This window comes from Molothrus aeneus, chromosome 19 (genome assembly GCF_037042795.1).
Source record: "Molothrus aeneus isolate 106 chromosome 19, BPBGC_Maene_1.0, whole genome shotgun sequence".
Classification (NCBI taxonomy): Eukaryota; Metazoa; Chordata; class Aves; order Passeriformes; family Icteridae; genus Molothrus; species Molothrus aeneus.
In genome coordinates this window covers 3,986,922-4,007,911 of record NC_089664.1, presented here as the reverse complement: position 1 = coordinate 4,007,911, position 20,990 = coordinate 3,986,922, and the positions used below count along the sequence as shown (strand labels likewise).

At 51.9% G+C, this 20,990-nt stretch overlaps 1 protein-coding gene across 1 annotated transcript in view; it reads left to right on the top strand.

The window, feature by feature from the left end:
• The first annotated feature begins 7,237 nt into the window (after window positions 1–7,237).
• The window catches only part of ASTN2 (astrotactin 2), a 351,752-nt gene continuing 337,999 nt past the window's right edge, over window positions 7,238–20,990 (top strand). Inside the window, exon 1 of the mRNA XM_066563103.1 lies at window positions 7,238–7,583. Within this exon, the coding sequence (XP_066419200.1) occupies window positions 7,238–7,583 (346 nt within the window). The remainder of the gene's footprint in view (window positions 7,584–20,990) is intronic.

Sequence of the window (20,990 nt, the reverse complement as noted above, 5' to 3'; positions counted from 1 at the left end):
TCTCCCAACCTGACCTTTTTAAGAAAGATTGGTTAAAAGAACTGGAGCAGTCCCTGAACAGAAGACCTTGCTTGTCATGTTTAAGCCCAGAGCAAATTTTTATGTCCAAGCTGTGAAACCTTGAAAACAAAGATTTATAATTGAGATTCTGGCTGAAGCAGAGTGAACAGAGATGGTCTAATTAAATTCTATGGTGGGTATAATTAACCGATTTATTCATTTATTACCCTTTATGCAGCTAATGCAGGCCCAAGCATTGCCATTTGTTTATGGGGAATGTGTTACCTGCCTGCCTGGCTCGGGCTGTGGCAGCCAGACCCAGGGTGATGCTCTGGAGGGGCTGATGGTTCAGTACAAGCAGGTCTGAACTGATGGATTCCTTTTCTGAATCCAACACAGCCCCTGAGTGAGTCAGCTGGGAAGGAGCAGGGAGGAAAGCAAAGACTCAGGGTTCTGCTTTGGGCTCCTCTGCAGAGTTGCCAGGGGACTTTGATCAAATGTGATGGTTTGGGAGAGAAAGGAGGTTTGGGGTTTTGCCTAAGAGCAGAGTGGCTCTCTGGTGCCAAACACAGCTGGTACTGTGGCACTGAGTCCCTGCTGAGCACGAGAGAGGGCTGCAGGAATATCCACACTGGCTGGGTGCATTTCACAAGGGAAGGGTGCAGGAACATCCACACTGACTGGGTGCATTTCACAAGGGAAGGGTGCAGGAACATCCTCACTGACTGGGTGCAGGAATATCCACACTGACTGGGTGCATTTCACAATGGAGGGGTGCAGGACTATCCACACTGGCTGGGTGGATTTCACAATGGAGGGGTGCAGGAACATCCACACTGACTGGGTGCAGGAATATCCACACTGACTGGGTGCATTTCACAAGGGAGGGGTGCAGGAACATCCTCACTGACTGGGTGCATTTCACAAGGCAGGGCTGCAGGAATATCCTCACTGACTCTGTGGATTTCTGCCTTCCCTTCTTCAGAGCTCAGCGTGGAAATGGCACTTCCAAACTCGTAACACAGATAACTACTCACACATCCTTTGGGAGAGCCTCATCTGACTAAAAGCCTGTCTGGCTTTTCCAGAAAGAAGCTGTTTCTTTTCACCCAAGACTCATTTCACTTCACTTTCTTGCAGCCATCATGAGATTAAAAAAAACAAAACAAAAAAACAAAACAAAACAATGAATCAACCAGAGATTATTTTTCATGAAAGTTTAATCAGGCACTGTCCCCTTCTATGCCTGTGTGAGCAAACCTTGATGAGCATGTAGAGCATGAACACGGAGCGAAAAACCACCTGCTTGAGAGGCAAGGAGAGCAGGGAATGGCTTTGCTGGCTGGCACCTCTCTACCTGGGCAGGCTGTCCTGCTGCAGATGTGCTGCCTGCAGTTCAGCCCCTGGCTCCCTCAGCCCATCCATCTCCCAGGCAGTGAAAGCCAATACCTCCCCCCTCCTTCCCCTCCCTGGGCTGCTCCTTAATATTTCATGCATCAAAGAAGTTTCACTTGTAATGCAAAAACTGATTAATTAAGTAGAGTGCAAGAGTTACATGCATTGAAGGTTTCTTTCATCTTGGCAAGGAGAGGAGCCACACTGGAGGCTGTTGCTGCTCATGAAGTTGTGTCAGAGGGCAGGCAGTGATGAAGTGGTTAAGGGGTTCTGAAGGAGGGGATGGGACAGCCTCATTCCTTGGATTTTGGCTCAAGCAACAGGTTGCTTTCCACTTTTCCTTGGGTTTTCCTTTCCTCTGTGAGGGTTGTGACAGCCAGGCTGGCCCTGCCTGGCACTGGGGCTGTTTGGGAGGGGGATTGTAGCAGCCTGACTCCAGCCTTGGGGTCTGCAAGGTCCCTTTCCAGTGTGGCTTAGGTCCTGGATGTGCCTGAGAGCCTGCTCACACAAGAGATGTCTGGCTGAAACCCCAGTGAGCCCCGGGGAGCTATGAAGAGGCGGGCAGGGCAGGAGGTCACAGGAGGGCAGCTAGAAAATGCCATGGCCATGGGCAGCTGAGCCCAGCCTTCCCTGGCTGGGTGAGGGTGCTGTTTTTGACACAGCTGTTCATTCTGCCCCTCAGCCCAAAATGCTGAGCAGCCTCTCCTTGCTGTGCAGCTCTCGGGTCCCACTGCAGCCCTTCTGAGCCCAGTCCAGGGGCTGGTTCCCAGCGCCCAGCTGGTGGCTCCCAGCTCTCCTGTAAAAGGCAGCAACCAACTACTTGTACCTGGGGAGGGAGGAGAAAATGCAGCCTCTCCTGGCTGCCAAAGCAGGGAGGCTAAAGCTGGCAGAGTGTCCCCTCAGGGCACTTCAGTGCAAGGGGTCAGGAAGCTCCCGTGTTGATGCTGTGTCAGAAAGCAGCATCTCCTGCAGCTCTGAGCACAGCGAGGGGCCCCGGGCTGGCTGCTAACCCAAGGCAAGAACCGAACTGCAAAGGGCACTCAGAGCACCCCCTCCTCTCTCTGGAGGTGCTCCTTGGAATTGCTGACCCAGCCTGTCTCCTGCGTCTGGCAAAAGCACAGCTTGAGCCCTGTCACTGACCACAGTCAGGCACCCTGTGGCTGGGGAGCAGCGTTTGTACACTGCAGCTTGGAAACAAAACTAATTTTGTGGCATTTACTTCACAATAATAATAATAAAAAAATCTTTCTTACTCCTTCAGCAGAGTTATTGATGCTGATGTGACCCTGGCAGGGTGAAATATAAACCACTGATTACATCAGAGCTCTACCAGTGACTTTCTCCTCTGATTGCAAGCAGCAGGATTTTCAACATACAGGCATTACAAACACAAATTGCTCTCTGTATTGTAAATACACAGTGCATTTTAATGATCCCTGCTGTATGTACATGCCTTTAGTAATAGGGCCAATTGAAAACCACTTCAGAAAGCTGCTATTGGTATCTTTGCAATAACCTCCCCATCTATGCCAGCCAATAAAAGGTGCATTAGTTCTGGGTGTCCAGAAATACAGCTCACGGGATTGAAAGTCAAAGAATGCTTCATCTGTGACCCTTTAAATGAGAATTACTTTTTTTTTTTTGCCCTTCACCATCCATTTTTAACTTAGATCATACAGATACTTTTAGCACTTTCCAGCAAAATGTCTTCACAAAGCTCTCCACAGAGGCACAAAATCCTGGGTTTGCCTCAATCCCATTTAGGGTATTGTCATGAAGAAGGAAATAACCCTGGGGCTGAACTGCTCTGCTTGGGACTAAGAAATAAATTGAATATCTCAAAGCTCCTGCTAAAAAAAAAAAAAAAATCCACTCAGGTGAAAATCAGGCCTGAATGTGGGCAGATAGAGGCATAGCCAAGGTTCCTGGTTTGCATGACACACAACATATGCTCTGCCTTCTCCTAGAGGCTGCTCCACCCGGGATCATCCCACTGCTGCCTCTCAGTCGTGGAGAAGCTCCCAGCTCCTACTAAGAACGTTTCTGCTTTCTCTGTGGAAACCCCCACACTTAGGACCAGCACAGATATAATTTCCACAGCCCTCGCTATGTCTTTTTTATCCATTTTTATCCAGCAACTAATTATTTTCCTTTCATTCCTGAATGTGAGAGAGGATTTAAAAAAATAAAAAAAAAAAAAAAAAGAAAAAAAAAAACAACAAAAAACTGGATTGGGGACAAAAGAAGGGATTTGCCCCCAAGCTGCACACTCAGCAGCTGAGGTGAGAATGGAGCTGGTGCTTCCTGACAACCCGTCAGGTCCCCCATCTCACCCTGCCCAGATGGGTCCTGTCAGTGCAATGCATTTTCACTTGTAAGACGATTTCCACTTCCATCCGGAGTTTTTGCTGGGAACTGCAGTTTTTGCTGCCTTCTTGGCCCCAGTGCTATCGAAATTGACGGTCAGGCAGGCGCTGGCATTCCCAAGGAAAGGCTGGATCCATGAAGCAGAAGAAAAAGATATTAAAAATAGGCCTCATTTAGAAATAGCAATCTGGGTTACAGGCTATGCAATTGGCTTGAAAATCCCCAGTTTGTTCAGATTTAAAGCATCTCCAAATTTGCAAGTTAGACAAACTTCTGTAAGTGTTCCTAGAATATTTTTTCAGCGAGTGAAACTCTCAGAACCCTGTTCGAGCCATTTACTTTGGTGCTGTAAAAGGGGGGGATAATAGAAACCTGTTACCTCAGATGTAAAGCAGGATTAACACATTCCCCTTTGAAAATATGATTGATGGTTTTCAAACAGTGAAGTTCTGCCTTTAGCTCAATTCTTTGGAAGGAAAAAGCAGGTGGAATCCTTTTCTCCCCAAAATGAGAACGGAGATTTGCATTTACACCGGGAAGGACCCGGACTCAATGGGAGCTGAATGTGCCCATTTGCAGGCAGTGGTTTTGCAGAACCTTCCCCTTGATCATCGTGTCCCTGCTTGTACAGGAGGACTTGAGAAAATTTCAGTGTGCTGCTCAGCAGAGAGTTGTGAGCAGAACTTTGTCAATCTAAAATGTAAGGCAAAATAGGACCAAATGATGTACACAGAGCTGCTGGACCTCTGCTTTCTCATCTCCCAGGAGCTGCCTGGAGTCAGACAGTCTGTAGCAAGGCAGGTGTGTCAACCTGTGCCTCCTGACCTTTGCTTTCCAGCTCCAAGCCCTGGAGAATATTTTCACCTCTCTGCTCAATGGTGTGCGCTAGGTCAGGGAAAATCTGGATTTACCCAAAATGTGTCCTGCCCCCCAGTTCAGCTGCGTCCTCAGCAAACTGAGAGAAGGAACCACCTTGCCCAGAGCTGGGACAGCAGCAGTGGGGGTCCCTAAATCCCCTTCCTAGCCCAAGGGCAGCCCCTTACTGAAATCTCCTGGTGCTTGACAGCAAAAATTCTCTATTTATGGCAAATGGATGCAGTTGTGCAGCAGGTGGCTACCAGGAGATTGAAGTAACAGGAATGGGGCCTTAAAGAGAAAGAGATGTTTCTCTTTTTCAGGATTTGCAGTTCTAAAAAAAAAATTTAAAATTTACTTTTATTGGCTACTCATGTGTCACTTTGTGCATCCATGCTGCACTGGTCCTTTGCAATCCTTGCCTAGAAGAAATTTTTAAAAAATAAGAAAAAGAAAGGAGCACATGCAAGACTAACAGCCTGAGATAGTCCAAAAAGGGAAGGGAAGGGAAAGGAAGGGAAGGGAAGGGAAGGGAAGGGAAGGGAAGGGAAGGGAAGGGAAGGGAAGGGAAGGGAAGGGAAGGGAAGGGAAGGGAAGGGAAGGGAAGGGAAGGGAAGTTTTTTCCTAGCATTACACTTTTCTCAACAAACACCTGACAGGGCTGCATTTTTCTCTGATTATTTTTTTCCAGCATGCCTAAAAACTTAACCCCTCCAACTTAGACAGATCCAGGGTCCCACATTTAATGTTTTCCAACAAGTTGCCTGTTTTGCTGGTGAGAGCTTTTTGCTTTCTCTCTATTCCTGTAGCTGGAAACAGTCCCTGTTCTCACACCACAGCGGGGCTACAGCTTGTTAAGGCTGGAAGCTGGAGCTGGGAATGGCCCCTGGGAACGGGGCTGGAACTGTTTGTTTGCTGGATTCCATATTCATTGCCATTCTGCCCTTGTTGTGGTTTTAACATTTGATGACCTAGGTATCTCAGAAGGCTGTTTTGCCTCAATAGGCATGTGATGAATTGCTCTTAATTAGCTTGTGGAAATAATATAAGCCTGAGCATTAAGTGTTCTTTGTTAGGGTTTTGACATCTTCTTTTATATGTACATCTACAAATAAAATCAGGTAGATTAGCAGTCACTAGGAAATTGTTGTTGTGAGTCAGTGACTCACAGCTCCTGTAGGCTGTCTCTCCTTGCCTTTGTTAGTCATGCCCGACTGTGGGCAGGAGTTCACGGGGCTCTGGGCTGGGGTCAAATGGGTCTGTTGTGTCTGTAGGGACAGGGTTTGCCTTCAAACTCACCCCCATCATTCCAGCTGGAAGAGCCAGGTGGCTCCACTGCAGTTCCAGCCAGAGTGTGAGCAAAACCATGGCGGTGGAGCTCACCTGGTTTTGTCTTCAAGCACAAACTCCAGCCCTCAGGTGGCACCGAGGCATCCATGTGATGGAGGGATATAGGACCTGAGATCAGACCTCAGGGTCATTTATCCCTCTGGCCCCCATTTAAATGCTGGCTGGTAAACAACAAATCTAAACTGTTTGCTCTAGGTCAGAAGCTTGTCCCCTCCAGGTTTGTGATTGCCAGCCATCCCTGTGTGCCCTGGATGCTGGAGGTGCCTGTCCACTTAGGAGAGGGTAATAATTAGTAAAAGCTCTCAGGAAACGCATTTCTGTGCCCTTGCACCCTGGCAGTTCCCTAAAAGGAAGGAATAGCTTGAAGAAAGAGTGGCAATGAGCTGGATGGAGGGAGAGGTGGGAGGGACAGTAGGATTTTCATAAAATCCTAGAATTCTAGAATGATTTGGATTGGAAAGAACCTTAAAGACCACCCAGTTCCACCCTTCCACCATGGGCAGGGTCTTCCACTGTCCCAGGTTGCTCGAAGACCCTTGGACACTTCCTTGGACACTTCCAGGGGCATCCACAGCTCCTCTGGGCCATCTCGCCCTCCTCATACGGCAGGATGTCTCCCTCCCATCCCATTTAACCCTTCCTTGGTCCCTTCCAAGCCATCACTCCGTGCCCTTGCCAGAGCCCCTCTCCTCCACCGGCACAGTTGTGCAGGGCCCTGAAAGGAAGGAATAGCCTGAAGAAAGAGTGACAATAAGCTGGATGGAGGGAGAGGTGGGATTTTCATAAAATCCTAGAATTCTAGAATGATTTGGATTGGAAGGGACCTTAAAGACCACTCAGTTCCACCCCTCCACCACGGCCAGGGTCTTCCACTGTCCCAGGTTGTTCCAAGCCCCGTCCAACCTGGCCTTGGACACTTGCTCCCATCCCGTTTAACCCTTCCCTCGCTCCCTTCCAAGCCATCCCTCCATGCCCTTGCCAGAGCCCCTCTCCTCCAGCCGCGCAGTTGTGCGGGTCGGGAGCGGGAGCGGCGGCGGCGGCGGTGCGGGAGCGGTGCGGGAGCGGCGGCAGCGCGGTGCCGGTGCCGGGGCCGGTACCGAGCGCATCTCCCGGCTCGGGGCGGGCGGAGGGTCCGCGGGGAGCGGCGGCGGCGGGGCCGGGGCGGGGCGGGGGGCGGGCCCGGGCGGTGGCGGCGGCGGCAGCGGGGCTGGGGCGGCTCAGAGCGCCCGGCTCCGCTCGCCTCCCGCTCCTGCGCCTGGCTCCGGCCGGCATGGCCGCTCCGCCGCGCCGCCGGGCCGCCGCTCCACCCCCGGTGCTGCCGCCGGTGCTGCCGCTGCCGCTGCTGCTGCTGCTGCTGCTGCCGCCGCCCGCGGTGCTGCTCGGCGGCGGGCCCGGCGCCGCGGCGTCGCGGGAGCCCCCCGGCCCCTGCCGGGTGAAGACGGTGACGGTGTCCACGCTGCCGGTGCTCCGGGAGAACGACATCAGCTGGAGCGGCGCCCCGCCGCCCGCCGCCGCCGCCGAGTCCCGCCTGCTGCTCTTCGTCCGCAGCGAGCTGCCCGGCCGCGTCGCCGTGCAGGACGATCTGGACAACACCGAGCTGCCCTTCTTCACCCTCGGTAGGAGCCCCAGCCGCTTCCCGCCCCGTCCCGTCCCGTCCCGCATCCCGCCCTCCCATCCCGGAGCATCCCCGAAGCATCCGACACCCGCCGTGCCGGCTCTGTGTTCGCCCTCACCGCTCCGCGGGCAGCTCGATGTGGTTTTGGGGCTTTCTAATCCTGCCCCTGTGCTGCATCCTGGTTTTTGGGTTTATTATTTTTTTTCCTGCCTTTCCTGCCGGGGAGGGATTTTTTAGCAGGGCCTGAGGCTGCCGGCGCTGCCAGCCCCGGGAGGAGCAGAGCATTCCCCGGCAGGAGGAGAGCGACCCCGCGCAGGCTGCAAGTGATGGGGGCTGCCTCGTGTGCTCCAAGTTGAGCTCTGAGCCCTCAGGAGGTGCCGCTGAGCCTGGCGGAGCGGGAGGGGATGTTTTTGTTGGTTTTTTTTTTTTTTTTTCCTCTAGGCAGAGCCTGGTTTTATAAATGCTTCGTGTTAATTCTCGAGGCTCGCTCTCGCTTCACGCACAACTCCAGCGCCCGGGTCTGTGCGAACGCTGCAGACTTTCCTCCGCTCTCAGCTTTGTGGGGAGGGGGATGGGAATAGAAATAATTCTGTGGTCGTACTTCGGTGCTGATGTCTCGGGTGGGGTGCCCGAGCTGCCTCTTGTCACTTTTACCCATTTCTGTGCCGTTATCAGCCAGTCCCCCGGGAGAACTGTTCCGAATGTCACCTGGGCAGTGCAGTGTTTACTCTGCCAGGTCACCCAAGGGTTTTGGTTGATCTTTGCTTTATCCATCAGCTGTCCTGGATAATAATAAATAATAATAATAAACCTAGGATAATTGGAGTGCCTGCTTAACTCAGGTCTCAGGTATCTCTTGACACACGGGACTGTGACTTCCAGCACATCTCTCTCTGTGTCTCAGGTGTGTTGAGGTGTGCCCATGTCCAGGCTCACTGGGGACAGCTGACCCCAAGTCCCTTTCCATGTTTCATGGAGCGATTGCCTTTCACTGGGTGCAATGAGCAGGGGTAGGAAATGCCTGTCTGTGTCCCCCAGTCGTGTCATTTTACCTTGTGTGAAGCTTTGCTGTAGCAAACGCCCTAATAAATAAGTTGGTGGTACTTCCTGAGGCTCTCGGGCTCCAGCTTTGCAGTTTCCTTAGACACGGTTGGTCAACTGCAAAAATCTGAAGCAGACCAGATACTCTGTTTCCACTAACAAAAGTGACAAATTAAAGGTTTGATGCAGCAGGAATGACGCTTACCATACCGTGGTTAAAAGTAACAAGAAGTTTCATGGTTCACTGAGTTAATTTTCAGATTAGACTACAGTTTCTTCAGGGACTGGGTGTGAATTGCGCACTGATCTAAATATATCAGATAGCAAAGAAACCCCTCTGTGTGAGCTTAGATAATAGCTCAAGTTGAAGGAGAGAAATTTGTCTTGATAGATCAGAGGCACGATCTTGTATAGCAAATCCTATTTCTGTGAGTGCCTGCCAGTAAAGAGACCATGTCTTCATCTAAAAATTTCTTTTACTTGCCTGGCATATTGGTTATGTGTGCACTCATGAATATGAAGCACGTCTTGTGCAAATCTGTGGGGGTTTTCCTGGCCCTTCATGAGCAGAGGACCCCAAAAGATCCCCTCCTGTTCCCTTGGACTCACAGGAGTCAGTCAGGCAGATTGGAAGACAAACGGAGGCTGTGCCCATGGTGGGATGGCTTCATCATGGTCCTGGAATTAATCAGTCTGTTGCCTCCAGAGAAGGTAAAACACTTGTCCTTCCCCAAGGTCTAGCTCATGAATTGCTGTGGATGTTCTGATATTTGAAATTTGTTGCATTTCTCCCCATCTCCTGGTGTGGCAACTCTCTCGCTCGCAGTTAACTCTTCTCTGGGTGAGGGCTGTGCAGGATTTCTGCTGGCTGGTTTTCCTAGAGCAGGAATTAAGGCTGTAGTTTTCTGTAGTGGGTTTTTTTTTCCCCTCTCCATCCTTTTCTAACTTCATTGATGCTTGGGAACCGGAGAGCAGCTGCTGCCTGGTAATGGGCTCTTGGAGGTGAAAATCACAGTCACATGCGGGAGGGCTTGGGAGCAGAGCTGGGGACAGAGATTCTCTTTGGCAGAATCTTTGCAGGTCCTTATCTTTAGCTGATTTCTGACGATTGTGTCCCTCTATGTGTGTTGCTGGACATGTTGAGTGGCTGTCTGGGCATGAGCTCAGGAGCACACGTAAGAGCTGACGTCCTGCCGGCTGCAAATGTGTTGAGGACTCCTGAATGTCTTGGAGTGCAGGATCTTGCTGCGAGCAGAGATCACTTTCTGGCCTCAGCGGGGTAAGGATGGGGCAGGATGACCTCCTAAAGCACATAACTCAGGACAGCCAGCCCAACTGGCATCCTGGAGGGGTTTTTGAAAGGCAAAAAAGATTAAAAATAGAAAAGGAAGCATAAAGCTGGCAGAGCTGAGACATGGTGCTGATGTTACTGGTTCTGAAGCGAAATAAGTTGAGAAGAAATTGAGGCCACTCCGTTCTGCAGGGCTCAAAAGTCTCTCTGGGCCAGGAGGCAGGAGAGAAAATGCTGCTTTTCTTGGTGGCAGTGAGTTTAAGCAGCTAGGGCTGTACTCCTGGGTCTGCCCAGCGAGTCCCTGTGCTGCAGTGGTTCCTGAGCTGCTCCTCACTCCTTGGCATTTGAAGGAGGGTGGGTGATCCGTAGCTAAAGGCTGGCAGGTGCCAGAGCCTTGTCTGCAGTGGTGTGAAACTCAAAGTCATGGAATCATGTAGGTTGGGAAAGATCTTTAAGATCTGTAAACCTAACACTGCCAAGTCCACCACTAAACCATGTCCTGAAGTGCCACATCCTCCAGGCAGATGCCCTGAATTGGTGGCTGGTACAAAGCACATGAAGTGCTCTTCTTTTCTTTAAAGGATTCCTCCTTCTAGGGAGGAAACAACTTTATCTGTTCCCTGTCTATATGAAATTAAATTCTCTGAAGTGCATTAAGCGAGAGCTTCCAGTGTAGCATCCCTGCCTGTGGGGCTGCCTGGTCTGCAGGAGCCACTGCATGGCTGAGACAGGAGAAATCAGCACTAGGAAACATCCACACAGCTGAGCTGGGCCCGTGGCACGCTGGCAATATCAGGAGCAGCAGCAACAGGAACAGCAGCAGCAGCTACTCATGGAAGGCAGGAGCCCACTAGGGGGTGGTGGGTACCCGGGGATGCTCCGCAGCAGCTCCTCTCTGTGTGCCCAGGAGGGTACCAGGGATGCTCCACAGGAGGGTACCAGAGATGCTCCACAGCAGCTCCTCTCTGTGTGCCCACAGGGCACCAGGGATGTTCCACAGGAGGGTACCAGTGATGCTCCACAGCAGCTCCTCTCTGTGTGCCCAGGAGGGTACCCGGGGATGCTCCACAGCAGCTCCTCTCTGTGTGCCCACAGGGTACCAGGGATGCTCCATAGCACCTTGTGCTCTGTGTGCCCACAGGGTACCAGGGATGCTCCACAGCAGCTCCTCTCTGTGTGCCCACAGGGTACCAGGGATGCTCCACAGGAGGGTACCAGAGATGCTCCACAGCAGATTCTGCTCTGTGTGCCCACAGAGTACCAGGGATGCTCCACAGGAGGGTACCTGGGGATGCTCCAGCTCTCCCTGTGTGCCCATGTGGGCATTTCAGGATGCTGGACAGCACCTCCAGCTCTTTGTGCCTCAGTGGGCACCTGGCACCTGCAGGAAGGTGGGGAGCCCAGGCTGGGGGTGGTTTCATTCTCTCCCAACAAAGGTAGAAAACTTGGATTCTTTGTGCATCCTTCCTGGGCTGCAGTGGGGAGCTGCTGCAGAAACACCCACTGGCAGCTCCCTGTGCTCGGTGTCCCTCCTGCAGTGGGGTGCCACAGCTTCTGTGTTTCCTACGCCTGGGTTTATTTTTTCCCTGGTGCGTTGGAGACCAGAAGGATGCTTCTCCCACTACCCCCCAGTTACGTTACTATAAAATTACTCAGCAAAGCCCAGTGGTGGCAGGAAATGACAAATGTAGGTGCCACCAGTGCATTATGAATTGCTGTGCCTCCCCTTTCCTGAAAAAGCATCCTGCCCTTTCCTTAACCTTGGATACCACTGATGCTTTGTGGCTTTTCCCCCCCCCTCTCAAATTCTCCTAGAGTTACCCTGCTGCAAACAGAGCAGCCTATCACTGACTTTATCCTTGCCCAGTGAGTCTCTCTGAGGTGTGGATCTTGATTCAATCAGCAGCCATGTGTTCCCTGCAGAAGCTGCTCCACCACGGCGTAGCCTGCTCCGAGTGCAATTCAGGGAATGAGGCAGTTTGCTTCCCAGCTAATTTAGATGAGCTCTGTCTATGTGTGAGCAGCTTTATATAGAGGAGAGAGAAGGGAAGAGGCAGACCAATTTTCACCACTGCTCTTACCCTGTAGTGGCTTACATAAGAACAGTTTACTACACACTTCTCATAAATGGCTTTAATGGATGCTGTTTGAGTGTCTGCAGTGCTTCAAGAGGCTTTGTTTTGGTGGTTGTCACAAAACAGGCTCGTGTGGCTGCATTCCTGCTGTCCCCCTGTGGCCCCTGTGTGTGGCTGATTGATGGTTGTCCCCTGCTCTTCCAGCTCCTCAGCAGTTCAGTGCCACTTCTATCTTCTTTCTTAACTCTTCCCAAAGTCATCTTGTAACTTGCACTTCTCCTCTGTAGGGTTGGAGTGTTGAGTCTTGAAGGAAGACCTGGATGTGGCACTCAGGGCTCTGGGCTGGGTGACAATGTCATGGGGATCAGTCTCAGGCTGGGCTCAATTATCTTGGAGGCCTTTTCCAACCTTAATCATTCTGAGTTTCTATGAACACATTAAAATAATGGGAAGCACTCAGTTCCCTATGGGCTGATTGTATTTATTGCTGTTCCTAGAAAGGCTTGAGCAGGGTTCAGCCCCCCTGATTTTGGTCACCAACTCCTGTTTGTGCAGAGCAGCTGGGGAGGCTGAAGGGTCACCGGGGGAGCCTGGGTGTGACTGCAACTTACTGATGCTGCTGTTCAGAAATGCCCTTCCCTGCTCTGAGCTGGCCTGGAGCAGCACTGTGTGGGTGCCCAGTGTGCAACCCCATGGTCAGGGCTTGGCATCTAAACGTGGGGTCATCTCTGCAGAAAAGCAAAGTCTGGTTTCTGCACCTCCCTTTGCATTAACTGCCTCCTGCTAGGCTTGAGAAGCCTGCAGTATCAGCTCAGAGTTTGGGTTAATCAAGTGTTGGTTTTCTTTGTTTTGTGGGTTTTTTCTTTTTTTTTTTTTTCCTGTTGATATTGTTTCTGTTCCCCAGCTAATCCAATGGCTAAAGAATCGTATCTCCCACCCCGAAAGCCTCAGTGAGACGGTGTGGTGAGGATGTGACATGTTGGTGGCACCCTGGGACAGGGGCAGGTGCAGACCTGGCAGTGGGGCTGCTTCCCTGCCCCTCCATTCCTACCCACAGCTGTGTGTGCTCCAGGGTGGGGAGCAGGTGGTGGGGGCTGCCTGGGGAGGGTGTAGGAAAGAGAAAAACCTTCTGGTAGTGATTTCTTCCCCTCCTTGTATTGCTGTTTGATTACTCCAGCTTTCCAAGGTGTTGGATTTTATAGTTGGGAAGAGGAGGGAGAGCCCAGCTCAGGGTGGGGTTGTACTGAGAGGTAGATGTGGAGGTCTGCAAGCACTATAACCCTGAAAGGCTGTAGGCAAAAAATACCCAGGAAAATGGGTCAGTCCTGAGGCCGTCCCTTCCCTCCCCAAAGGCAAGGTTCAACATGGCTTGTCCAGCACGGCGGGGTGAGGACTTGACAGGGATTTTGCTCCATCTCAGGCATTTTCTGGGCTGATTATCCCAGTTAAAGCTGGGAATGTGTAGCTGAGTGCAGGCTGTGCTCGGAGAGCTGCTGCTTTCCAAGAGTACCCGTGTTGACCAGCTAGTGGCAACAGAAGATTAACTATGGATGGAGAGAGGAGCTGCTTGCTGCAGCTGAGCTGCCAGGGGGGGAGGCTGGAGGCTGGGGATCCCCCCTGCTCCCCCTTCCTCCCAGCTGATTTTCCATGATGCCTGCGTGCCAGAGGCTTTTGTTGCTCTTTTCCAGGAAGAAATAATGAGCTTTTATTCAGAATTATGCAGACAGCTTGCAGTCCTCCGTGGGGAATGGGGTGGTGAATGACCTCCAGGTGCCACCACGCAGGTGGGTCTTACCTCCCAAACTTGCTGCCTGTTCCCTCCTAAGGCCTGAAAGTGAGAATCTCAGCTGTGTGATGGGTGAGCCTTTGTGCTGCCTGGGTGACACGGTGCTGATGTGTGGTGTTGGCTGGCTGTGAACCAGGGCTGAGCCCTGGGGCTTTCCTGGTGTGACAGGAGCTCAGGCACAGCACAGGCTGGGGCCACGGAGAACAGATTGATGCCATGTGTGGGAATGATGAGGTATTGATCTCACGCTCCTTTAACACCTCTGCAGGTGCAGGTGGCTTGAGAAACACCTGCCATCACACCAAAATGGCATGTAGAGGATGGGGCAGGCTGGGGTTGGAGCGGAAAGAGAGGAAGATGTCTGGATTGATGCCTTTCATCATCTGAAATATCCACAGTACAGCCCGTACCCAGGTGTCCTCCTCCTGTAGCAAGCATTTGAAATGGAGGATGGTGAACCTTGGCCTGTGCTCCCATGCTGCTCCCCAGCCCTGCCCCACCTGTGGGGTGTGTGATGGCATCGAGCAGAGATGGCTCTGCTGCATAACCAGCTTAAGAATGGGGCCACTTAAAAGAATTGAATGCTTGTGCTGCTGCTCGGGTCTCAGCTAATGCAGTTAAGGTTTCCAGTGTCCAGACAGCATGGAGACACTTAATGGTATTGAAGAAGCAGAATGGCATGCAGAGGGGATGAGCAGGGATCTTGGCTGCCTGCATCTGCACTGGCTGGGAGAGGCTTTCTGGTTGTCTCCTGGGAAGGTGGAAAGTGGAGAAAAGCATCACAGAGTTTTGGCCCATTGTCCCTTTGGGTGCCTCACCTCTTTGCTATGTGAAAAGCAGTGCTCTTGAGTGCTTCCAGTGTCCTGCTGCAGGTCAGGGGCAAGAAGGGATTCCTTGAAGGGGGAGGTTGGGCTGTGGCTGCCTGTGAGAAGATGGGGCAGACAAGATTTGGAGCCAGGGCTCTGCCTGTGGGCACAGGGGGCTGGTGGGGAGGGGGCAGAAGCAGCCGTTCCCTCCGTTTCACATTCTCTGTCCCCCACCACTCCTGCACTCCTTTCTCTGTGCTTTCACCTCTCCTGCCTTAGTGCAAGACAAAGTCTGTAGGAAACCTCGACTGGCTTTGAAAGCAGCAGCAAAAGGGGAGAAATTTTCCATTAGCAGCATCAGCAGTATAAGAGATTTTTTCCCAGTCACCTGGTAACTGCTGTATTTAGGAAGATTACTGAGCTGATGGTGCTGCTCCCTGGCACATGCAAGGCAGTGATCCTGTTAGGAGAGGGAGGCAAGGGCTGGTCACACACAGGGAGATGTGCTGCTAAAGGTCGGCTGTGCAGGGAGAGCACCTCCTGTGCTGCACCATCTGCTCCTGCAGAGCAGGGCAGTGGCACAGAAGGGGCACTGCCAGCTGCACTCAGGGGCTGCAGAGGGGCAGGGAGGGGGCCACAGCAGGGCTGGGCAGGAACATCCTCGAGTGGAGGAGGGAATCAGGCTCCAGCCTGATTTGGGGCCGGGCTGGGGGTTTTGGTGCATTCCTTCTGTGGGATGGGATGTGCCTGCAGAGGGGCACTGCCCTGCAGGGGTGAGCCCATCCTCCCTCAGCTCCAGGTCTGTGTAACTCGGTGCAGACCATTCTGGGGACCCCAGCTTTGCTTCCAGCCATCACCAAGCTGTGCTAGTGCCTTTGAGGCTTTGATTCTTTTTCCTTTTTTCCCTCCCTTTTCTCTCTCCAGGGCAGCGGGGTGGCCTCTCCTGCGGCTGGGTGCCTGCCCTGGCTGTGCTGGGTGAGCGGGGCTCCCTGGCCACCCCAGAGCTCCTGGCTGCCCCGGCACTTGCCCAACACGAGCTGGCATTCCCGAGTGTGCCTGGGGCTGTCCCAAGGCCATTCACAGCCTGGATCCTTCCCTCCCTGCTCTCTGTGGTTCTCAAGCTCTGTCCTTCCAGGGAGCACAGCACATCCCTAACCTGTGGGATCAAGTGACAGAATATCAGAGCTGGCAACAGCACAGGAATGTTTTTGTTGCCTCAAGCCAAGTGCTCGGTATCATCAGCTTCCTGCTGCAGTGCTCCTGTGCTGGGAGCATGGGGTGGTGCTCCTGGGAGGGGGGACAGGGGTGGTCTGTGTGTGTGTGTGAGCAGGGAAGGGGGCTGGAGCAGAGTGTGTGTGTTCCCTGCAGCCCTGGACCAGGATCTGCTGCTGGCCAGAAAAGCCTCTCCCTCAGCTCACTCTTGCTGTGGATGTTGCTTTTGATACCAGGGAGCCTGATGAGGTAAAAGTTGGTGCCACTGCCCTGGTGAGTTCCTGGTGCAGGTGCCCCCAGAGCAAGGTCTGCTCTTCCAGGCAGTTTCCCACTCAGATGGGCTTCCTGGGATGATGGGGCTCCCATGGCAGGAGCTGCCAGTTGTTCCCACCTCACTCTGTTACTCAGCCCTGCCTTGCCCAGGCTGCTCCATGGGGTGAAGGGTGATGGAAACCCTTTACCTTGGCTGTCACCTGTGTGGTGGGTTCAGCTTGGCTGGGGGCCCTGGAGAGCTTTGGGGGCTTATTGGGACATCCTGATATGTCCCTTTTCCTTCTACCCCTGTCACATTTCTTCCATGTCCTTTCAACCTCCCATCTGTTTAAATTAGAGGGGATTAAACTCTTTTCTCCTGCCCTGCCCAGGGAATTCCTCCCAGCCTTCTTGTTGCAGTCACACTCCTTGTTCCTCCATCTGTAATATCCTGGGAAATCAGGCCAGAGAGAGGTGCCCAGGCAGAGCCATGTGTTGGGCAGGTGATCCAAAAGGATCTGTATTCCCCACCCTGCCTTCCAGGCCATCCAAATTGGGCAGCCCTTGGTCAAGCTGTGTCCACAGCAAATTTCTCCCATTATCTTCTGCCAGGGTGGGCACCTCGGGGTATTCAAGGGGATTTCAGTGCTGGGTGCCACTTAATTTAGGTTGGCTCAACTGATGGGACCCTCCTGGCCCTTACTGGGGGTGGCTTGGGACAGAAGGCTCTAAAGAAGGTCCAGCAGGAAAGGAGGGATTCTGCAGAGGAGCCAATGACGGCAGTGGCATTTTGGGAAGCTGACAGGTATATTTGGGAGTCAGACATGCTGCAGGCTGAAAGCACATCCAGCAGAGGTGACGTTGGCCTTATCTGTGCAGGCTGCTGGCAGGGCGGTGGCTGCTCCTGCTGCTGCTGCTTTCCCATCAGGGGCTTTGGCATTTCTCCTCCCCCTCAGAGGGGAGGGAGGGCTGCAGGGGTGCATTTGTCACCTGAAGAGCCCCCGGGCTTGGGCTGAACTTTGTGTTCCAGCAATAAAACCATGCTAGGAAATGTGTGCTGTAACAAAGCCCATGGATATAATACATCCGTATCATACTGTACCTTTCATCTTGAAGGATTCCCAAGGAGCTTTACAAACTCGGTGTGCTGCAGCCTGCCAGGGTGACTGAATGTTATCAGGAGCAGCGGCAGCCTAATCTCTGTGGTAGTATTTCCCCCCCTTGCAGGGGGAACTTTATGAAGTCTGGTCTCAGAGTAGCGCTGTGATGGTGTTTTCCTCTAAGCCCGAGTTTCTCAGGAGAAACAGGCAAGCCGTGGAGCTGTTTGTTATGCAAAACCACCAAAGAAATATTTTTTCCTGGGGCAGTAGGAGTGGGTGGGAATTACTTTCACACAGCTTCAACAGCTTTGCATCTTGACAGAAGAGGCATTCGCAGGGGAATGTGCCCTCCGTGCAGCCCCAGAGAGGGGATGATAAAGTTTAAACGCTTGAGGAATTGCTTCTGGGCATTAGCAGGGTGGTAGGGTTCAGCTGACGGGGCAGTTCTTGGGAGGGAAACTCTCAATGTCTGCCTGAAATACTTGCTGTGTGAGTCTTTTGTCACCTAATACTCCCTTCTGTCTCTGCAGTCAGTCCTGGAGCCAGCTGATGGCTCAGGTCCAAATCCTGCAGCCCTTGGTAACATCTGTCTGTGGGGTGAGAGCAGGGAAAGGCGATGCCTCCATCTCCCTGCTGCTCTCCACTTCCATCTGGGGGTATTTTCATTGTTCCTGACTTACCTGGAGCTGTGGGAGGCATCTGAAGGTGCTGCCAATGGTGGCAGAGCCTAAAAATCAAAACTGAATGCAGGCCCAGGGGCCCAAGTGGAGCTGTTGTCAGAGGCATATGCTTGAGGCACGGCGGGTAGCTGGAATCTATTTTGGTTTGGAGTGGTACATATTTAGCCTGTTTTGTTTAGCAGTTTGTTTATGGGATGTATTTTCCCATTCTGTGTAGCTCCCCAAATGTGTGCTGTAAACAAAGTGTAAAATCAAAAGCAGCCTCTACGTGTTCCCATCAAGTGCATCGCAGGGTGTGTGGTGCCTGCCAGCCTCAGGTCCCCTCCTCAGGAGGAGAAAAAACACCACTGAGGGGGGTGATTCTGTCAGCTCTGAGGATGGGAATTGCTGTGGGCACTGCTGGCATGGAGCAGGGATGTCTCAGGAGCTCACCAGCCCTTTTGTCCATTTGCTCTTGCTCCAAACCTCCCCAAGCTCATCCCCGAGGAGTGCAGGTGTTGGCTCCTGCTGCTCCTTTGGCTTTGCTTGCTTCCCTGAGCCCCACTGAGGTGGCTCCTCAGGCCACAGGGAGTGGGAGGTGCTGATGCCAGCATCGTTCACAGATGCTGGACGTTAAGAACCTTCAGAATCGATCGAGTTTCAAACAGGCATTAGAGGTCTGTGGCTGTCCTTACTGGAGCCATTGCAGCCACATCCCATGCACTGGATCAACAAATGTGTGTTCCTTGCTTTAATTTCCCTGAGTGTGATCAGAAGGGCTGGAAGCACATTTCATCAAACAGCAGCCGCCTTGCCTTTTAACACAATCCAAGAAGCCAGAGCTGCTTGAAGACACAAACTCCATTACATTGCTTTACATCTCCCAGCCCTTGCTGATTCCTCTGCTGGGGTTTGCTGCTCTCCCAGACCAGCAGTGCCGCTGTCCTCTCTGTGTTCCTGGCTCAGGAAATCCATTATCCAAGGGAATGGCAGCTGGGAGGGAGGGAGGGAGGTTGGGGATGCTGCCTGTAGGGGCTGCTCACAGCCAGCTCGGGGTCTTGCTGGAGCAGCAGTGTGCACACCAGACACGCTGCTCCTCGTGTTACTCGATTTTATTCTGCTTTTGTAGCAGCTGCCTTTGCTGCTTGGCTGACAAGCTGCTCCTTAATGTGCCGTGGCCCAGAGGTGTGTGGGGACAGGGACAGGAGCTGGGATTTGGGCAGGATGGAGGCTCTGGGAGGAAACAAAAGGAACACTGGAGGTCTAACAGTAAAAGTATATGTGATTTGAAATGCTTTAACAGGAAGAAAATGACATAGAAATAGGCATAGTAATGAACCTTTTTAATTTTAGTTGGTTACACTGATAAAACGACACTGTTATTTTATTTTTTCAGAATACATACAGAATCTTAAGTCAAACAAATACATTTCACCAAGAAATCTCTATTCTATATAGAAAAAAAAAGTTACAGAAGTAATATAGACCATGGATTGCCATTCAGATCCTTATTTTTGCTTACCTGATTGTAATGCTGCATGAAGGAACTACACTAATTAAAACTAATTTCAGGACTGATGGACAGCCAGTTGCCCTTTGAATTTAACATTAAAAGCTCTTTTAAAACAGGAATTTGGACAATTTTTTTTTCCTTTTCTTTCTTATTTTTAATTTTTTTTCCCCCAAAATACGAAATGATGTGTTTTTATCACAGAAAATTCTGTGCTTCATATAACACATGGTCTGTTTATCTGGTAGTTGGAGACCTACAGGGGGGGATGCTGCTGGCCCCAGGGATTCTGCCAAGCTCAGATTTTGCTCCCCAGGAGCGCTGCCTGAAATCCTGTGTGCTGCCCAAAACTGTGTGTGCTGAAGGAAGTATCCTCTGCTGCCTGGGCTTGCTTTTTAAAGACTGTTGTAAAACCTTTTCCTTCCTTGGTGATGAAGGGTTTTACAGTGTGTTGCAATGAGCCACTTAAAGGCAAAACAGGAGGAAAAAATCCTGTTTGCAACATTCCTCCTGCCTGAGTTGCCGTGGTGTGAGATATGGGGTGGTTGTAGGGGATGCTGCAGGAAAGCTGAGCCTGTTCTTTCCTAAACAATCCATTGCTGTTTCTCCTGTGGCATCTCCCAGCTGCATTTCCTCCCCAAAATCATGTTTCCCACTGCTCAAAGGCTTCTCTGGTTTGAGATGTGCTTTAAGTCATGTAAAGCCAAATTTTACTAAGTTGCAGTCTCCAAAGCTTTTCTCCAGCAGAAATGGTGCAAATTTATCCATGGATACCTTGCCCACAGCTGCAGCAGGTCTGAGGTCACCTCCTGGGAAGGGCATTCCAAACCCCCCTAGATCTCCAGGGGCCTGTTCTGGGAGCAGAGGGGATTGGGTTGGGAAGGAAGGTGATATTTTTGCTGTGGCTCAAAAAGCAAAGGCATTTCAGTGGATTCTGGGCCGTGGGTTTTAATCGCTGCTTGTTTTGATCATCTCTCTACTAAACTGCTCTGGATGTGCCTAAGGGCAAACAAGCAGGTGTTAATGTTGATATTCTGCTCATTTTTTTTGCTGCTGTTGGGTGTGGGGAAGAACTTAGATGGCAGGAAAGCTGTTGGTTGGAATGGTGCTGCTCTCAGCCGTTGCACCAGGGCAGGTGAGACCTGGTGAGAGGAGACCAGGGCAGGGCCTGGCTGGGAACAGGCTGAGCCTTGAACTGGCTGCCAATGGCTCTGCAGCTTCCCCACTCTTCTCCAGGCTCTCCTTCTTCCAACTCTGCAAATATTTGCAGCAGTTAGAGACTGCCCAGGGATGTTTTTATTCCTGGCATGAACTGAATTAGAGGGAAAGGCTGGGCTGGGAGAGTGGTCTCACAGTGGGCAGCATGATCTACCTTGTCCAGCAGTCTCTGCTGTGGTGGCAGAGGGTGAGGAACAGGACACAGGTCTCTGGAGCATCCCTGGAGCTGTTCCTTACCATGCTGTGGCCCCAAGAGCTGGGATTTGGGCAGGAGGGAAGCTCCAAGAGCTGGAGATGCTGCATCCTCAGGGATGCTGCTGGCTTTGGCTGCTCCTGCTGCAATAATGCCTGTCCTGACTGAGCTGAAAGGGTCCCACAGCAGCTCTGAGGGGCTCCTGCATCCCCCCCTGCATCTCACTCATGCTGGCCTCTCTGGGAAATCCCTCTGCTCCCTGGGA